The sequence below is a fragment of the Chelonoidis abingdonii genome, chromosome 11 (genome assembly GCF_003597395.2).
Source record: "Chelonoidis abingdonii isolate Lonesome George chromosome 11, CheloAbing_2.0, whole genome shotgun sequence".
NCBI lineage: Eukaryota > Metazoa > Chordata > Testudines > Testudinidae > Chelonoidis > Chelonoidis abingdonii.
The window spans coordinates 47,608,283-47,614,282 of record NC_133779.1 but is presented as its reverse complement, the minus strand read 5'-3'; the positions used below and the strand labels follow the sequence as shown (position 1 = coordinate 47,614,282).

At 47.9% G+C, this 6,000-nt stretch overlaps 1 protein-coding gene across 1 annotated transcript in view; it reads right to left on the bottom strand.

Moving 5' to 3' along the window:
- Positions 1–509: 509 nt before the first annotated feature.
- Positions 510–6,000, bottom strand: part of BCAN (brevican) — a 49,739-nt gene continuing 44,248 nt past the window's right edge. The window contains exons 11-14 of the mRNA XM_075071075.1: positions 5,668–5,750; positions 4,068–4,212; positions 2,218–2,400; positions 510–758 (exon numbers count right to left, since the gene is read on the bottom strand). Coding sequence (XP_074927176.1) covers positions 742–758; positions 2,218–2,400; positions 4,068–4,212; positions 5,668–5,750 — 428 coding nt within the window. The 3' untranslated portion in view covers positions 510–741. The remainder of the gene's footprint in view (positions 759–2,217; positions 2,401–4,067; positions 4,213–5,667; positions 5,751–6,000) is intronic.

Here is a 6,000-nt window from a genome sequence, read left to right as displayed (position 1 = left end):
GGGGGGGGGGGGGTCTCAGGAGGGGGCAGTCAGGGGACACGGACCAGGAGGGGATTGGGGATTCTGAAGGGGGCAGTCAGGGGGCGGGAAGTGGGAGGGAGTGGATGGGGCGGGGCTAGGGCAGGGCTCCTCCCATCCTCTTTTTTGATTGTTGAAATATGGTAACCCAAGAAATGAGGTCACTTTCTTTCATGATGTCATTTCCTTTTCCAGGGACCTCCCCCTACTTTTCTTCCCACGGTGGCCCCCATTTATTTAAACATTTTGATTTAACAGAGCAAAGCAAAATATTACAAACACAGAGAACAGTTAAAGAACAACTTCCTCCTACAAAGTTGTGGGTGGAGGGCACGAATCCACTGGCCAATGGTAGGAGAGAGGTTCACCACACCCACAGCGACATCATCATGTGGCGCTGCCCATAGGTCAAAGGTCACACAGTCTCTGGCTCCCACATTGATTTCAATTCGGTTTCAATTCCAATAACAAAATACTCCTTGCACAAAGTGAAAAGTTACATTTTATGTTGCTCTCAATTTTTTTTTAAAGGGAATATTTAGTCATTAGAATTTCTTTATACATACATAGAAAAACGTGATGGAGAGGAAGGAAGGCATCGTTGCTTTTCCTGCTGGTTTTCAGACTGCTTTACAAAAAAATATTCCCAGCTCCGTTTCCATTCAGAACTAGTCTCAGTGTCCTGGGAAGGGATGTCTTCCATCTTGGGTCCATCCTCAGTCATCAAGGGTTTGGTCCAACTTTTCAGAGAGAAATATACAGGGAGCAAAAACATCAGTCAGATGCCAGCAAGGTTGGATTCATAGATTTTAAAGCCAAAAGGAACCATTAGATCATCCAGATTGCCCTCCTGTATAACACAATCCAGAGAATTTCACCCAGTGACCCCGATACTGAACCCAATAACTTGGGTTTGACTCAAGCATCTTCCAGAAAGGCAGCCAGTCTGGATGTGAAGACATCAGAAGCTAGAGAAGTGGTTCTCAACCTGTGACCCACAGGCTGCTTGCAGCCCAATCAGCACACAGCCGCGGCCCATGTGACATCCTCCGTGCCATACAGGTAGTATTGGACGCGGCCCACTTCCCTTGGTAGTTTATGCCAGTGGTCAGCCACCCTCACTGTTAAAAATATGCACTTTTATTTCTAATTTGAATTTTTCTGGCTTCAACTTCCAGCCATTGGTTCTTGGCCTGCCTTTCCCCATCAGATTAAAGACCCCTTCCGTATCTGATGTTTTTACATGGTATAAGGTATTTTGACATTGGAATCAATCACCTTTTGGTCTTCTTTTTGCCAACTAACAGATTGAGCTCTTTAAAGCTCCCACCGTAAGACGTCTTTTCCAGCCCTCGGATGAATGTTGTGGCTCTTCTCTGCAGCCTTTCCAATTTTTCAGCTTTTTTTAAAATCGTGGATACAGAATTGGGCACAATATTCCAGGATTGGTCTCACCAATGCTGTATACACCCTCCTGCTCCTACTCACGCGTCTCCTTTACACATCCAAGGATGGCATTGCCCTTTTGGCCAACCCAACGCACTGGGAGTTCATGAGTTGCTTGTCCAGCAGCTCGTTAAGGCTCAGCGTTATCCCACATCAAGCTCACGTGCATTTCCTCAGGCTATCTGTCATGAGCTAGGATTTTCGACGACGCACGGACGGGATCAATTATTTGCTATACACCCAGTTCTGTGTCCGGGCTCCAGCCCAGGACAATAACTGCTGTTTCATCAGGCGGTGGAAAGCTCCCACAATGCATCTAATTGACTTTGAATGACACATGGGGGGCAAATCCCTTCCTGATCCTGAAGGCAATGACATCCCGCTGTAGAACATGGCATCTAATGCCCTTTCTTAGAGTCTCACCATGCCCATCTGGAAACAGCTGTCCTGATTCTGCATTGCTTGCGCACCCGTTGAAATCACCTGACCTTTGGGGGCACGAGCAATTCAAAAACCCACTCTCCACCAACACTGGCGAAAGAAGCCCATGTTCTAGCCTCTGCAGAACTGTCACCTGGGCTGCTCTTTAGCCAGCTGAGAGACTAGTGACCACATCCTGAACTTGTGTAAACGGGCACAGATCCATTGGCGTCAAGGGGCCAGATTCCCTCCTGGTATGACTCAGCATCATTTCATTGAAATCAAAGGCGCAATGCAGCTAGGGATTCAGCCCTGCGTTTGCCAAGTACTCACTTGGAATGCAGCTGAGCTGCGGCCGTTCCCACCGGCCGTTGTCCTGGCACCGAACTACGGGTGAGTGGCGCTGGGTGAAGCCGTCCAGACATCGGTACAGGACAATGGAGTTGATCTCATAGCGCTGCTTTGGTTTGCCAAACCGGTGGGCGTTTGTTATCTCAGGCGGGGAGGCGCAAGACACTGGGGGACGAGGGAAAGGGAGACAAAGGGTTAAAGGTCATGCAGGATGTGACACTGTCTTGGCCATGGTAGACATGATATCACCTCCACAAGTACAGCCTAGCAAGATGACCCCTTCCTGATAAGTAGCCCCTCTGCAAGATGATCCCCCCCTCCATTGCCTCAGGGAACCCAGAGACATTAGAGGTGGGAGGAGAAACGTTTCAGAATTCAAATTTTCACTGAAACTTTTCACCAACATTTCTCATTTCTACCAAAAAAAGGTGGGGGGGCAGGATTTTAGTCTAAATTTTTCGCAATTTTTTCTTCTCCCCTTCTATCTTTCAATCTAATTTAGGGTTTGCATCATTTCCACCCAGTTCTCTTGGTGATCTACTTGGGAAAATGCGTCTCGTGCTTTCTTCGCATGGTCAGTCCACAGAGAGGATAACGGCCCACTACTGCTGCCTGCTAGCAGTCGCTCAAGGGGCATAAAGGGACGTGGAAGGTCCATGTTTCAGACCTGTGCATGGGAGTGTCATTGTACCTTCAAAGGGGCAAAAAAAAATGGAAAGGGAAACCCTATGGCCAACTTGCTTTGTACGCAATCTGAGCAGATAGAAAGGGACCCCCTGCAGGTTCAGCAAATCAAGTCCCTGCTATCACAGGCAACCCCGTCATATCATCCCATTCATAAACTGATGGAGGTCCATCTTCCAACTAGTTAGCTTGTCTGCCCCCACTACTGCTCTCTTGGGACGCTGAATCTGTCACCTCAGATGGTTAGGAAGCTTCTGGTTTCCAGCCTAAATTCATTCATGGTCAGTTTATACATCTATTATTTATTAGTATTTATTTAGATGACCAGCTTATGTTCATTATTATTAATGACTTATGTTGCGGTAGAGCCCAGCAGCTTCAGTCATGGCCCAGGACCTCCTGGCTGCACAAACAGAACGAAAAGCCAGTCCCCACCCCAAAGAGACTGGCTTGATTCTCCGCTCCCCTGCACCTTGTGCCATTATCAACCCCAGTGCAAAATGGGTGTAAAAAGCTCCCAGGCTGACTCGTAACACGTTGTATGAGTGGAAATACCTACAGAAGAAGGTGCAGCGCAATGGAGAATCAGACACCTGAATTAGAAGCTGGTTAGTGTTGCTTTTGTGCAGTGCTGCAGGCATGTCTAGGAGAGGCAGTTGGGGATGTATTGTGTAAAAGTTACATGAAAACTTTTTTTGTTTTGTTTTTTTCAAAATGTTTTTACACCATTTGGGGTCTCCCCTCCCCCACCATGCTGAAAAACCCAAATCTGAAAATGTTCGTTTTCAGCAACAAACGTTTTTTGAAAAATGCTGAGTTTTTGGCAACCGAAAACCAAAACCCTCCTGCCGTTTGGGCAAAAATGATTGGCAAAATCAAATCGATTGCCCGACTGGCCAAAATGCTTGGTGGTTTTGGTTATAATTTACCAAAAACCAATGAAACATCAATTTAGGGTTTTTTGATGAAAACTTCAAAAGTTTTGTCCAAAGTGGATAATTGCAATGTCTATTTTGGACACGAGGCCCATTTTCCATTGGAAAAAAACCTTTTCAATGGCAACTATCTTTCCCCTGCTCCCATGCTAATGTCTAGGTCTCAGAGCAGAAGCTGGCACCGGTGGAAGAAATGGTACAACTGAGGCTTACCTAGGCCCATTTTACAGGTGTAGGACAGGTGGTAGTTGCAAGGCACGTCGCTCCACTGCCCCCCGTTATGCCACGCTATGACCACGCAGTCTTCTCCAGACAGGAAGTAGCTGTCGGGCTGCCCGTGGTACCAGTTCTCATAGAGCTGCCAAGAAAAGGAGCATGAGTGAACTCTACAGCGGGGAATACACTGCATACAGGGCTCCAACACAAAAGAGTCACCTGGCTGCCATTAGATGTAGAAGACTGGACCGGGCCTGGGGAGATTCAGAGATTTATTTATTTTTAAGGCCAGAAGTGTCCATTGTGATCAAGTCTCACCTCTTATGTTGCACAGGCCACAGAATTTCATCTTGTGTTGGATGCATAACTTGTCACAGAGCTAAATGGTGTCGTTTAGCAAGAGACGGCGAGTCTTTAACTCAAGACCCCAAGGGATGGAGAAGCCACTGTGCCAAAGTCCATCACGCTTGCTGGGTTGGGTTTAGCTAGTCGTAGCATCAGTAGCAATTCTAAAGGTTGATAACCTGCAGGCCTGCTCTGGAAGGGATAATAGGGCCAATCCAAGGTTACCATGGAAAACCTTCAGGATGTCAGACAGTGACCCTGAAAGTCTCTACACCCTCCCCTTAGATGCCGTCACCTCTGGGGTGGTGGGTTTAACTGCCCACAGCAACAGAAAGGGAAGAATACTACATCCCCCCTGAAACTGCACAGTGAACTGAAAAAGGCGCAGCAAAAGGGAATTTAACCTGAATTAGCTCCCCCCTCCCTCTGCTTTGGAAAAAATACCATGAGGGCTTAAGGCCAAGAATTCTTGCAAGGTTTTAGTACCTGTAATTGAGAGCAGGCTTTCAGCCGGTCTTAGCTCCCACTGAGAGCAGTGAGTAATCTCTAAACACACACACACTCTCTCTCTCTTCTCGCCCCCCCCCCCCAAGTTGAATCTGATCCCAAGTGTGGGTGCTGAGCGCTTGACCGTCCAGGCCCGGATACTTTGACAGTCACTGGGATTAAGGCTCATAAGGTGTCGGTTCCTAAATTAGTGAAGCGCTGCACTTCTGAATGCAGCGATGCCCAAGTGCCTATTCATATCCTGGGCCTGGCCTTTAACAACAAGGGGGCAGGGGGGCCTTCCTGCAAAGATCCCTGAAGTAGCCCAATGCCTCGGCAGTAGCCCAGCACTGACTCAGAGTAGAAAAATGCCTATGGCTGAATCACTGAAACCAGCGCTTAGGTTTTCATCAGCGGCCTCCCAGCCAAATCAGGCTTAGCTTGTCCAATCTCAAGGTGGTTTGGCACAAGTTTACAGCCTGCCTTCTAGGGTAGCGATACCACGTACCCAGCAGACTATCAATGCAAAGTATGATTTAAGTGTCTGATTCATTCTCACAGCTGCAGAATATTTTTCTGAGTGATTGTGAAGAACAAAGGGCCATTGACAGAGTTTCTCCCCTCTCTTTACTGTGTCTGATTTGAAATGGCCATGCTAAGCCAGTGTCTGTTTGCTGGTAACGCTGTGCCTAGTTAACTGAGCTCTCACGCTGACTTAAAGGGGCCTTTGCACCGAAGAGAAGCACACGGACCCCTTGTGACTTACCACGGGGCTCCCATCAGACCACTGAAAATCTCCTTCGATGGTTCGATCATTCAGGCCAATCCACTGATATTCCTTGTACTGATCTGGAATCCAAAGGGGGTTTGCGGTTAGTGCAGGGCAAATTAAATCAACAGAAATCCCCAGACTGGATCAGAACCATGGCCCATCTGGATCAGTATCCTGGCTCACGTCAGCGGAAGGGGCAAGAATCCCCCCGTTGGTAATGAGGAAACTACCTGGACACAGGGCCCCTGACTCTCATCCTTCAGGGGCTGGTCCCTGATGCAGGAGACCTGACTTCCCTGCCAAGACGGCTGGTTATATATTTAGCCT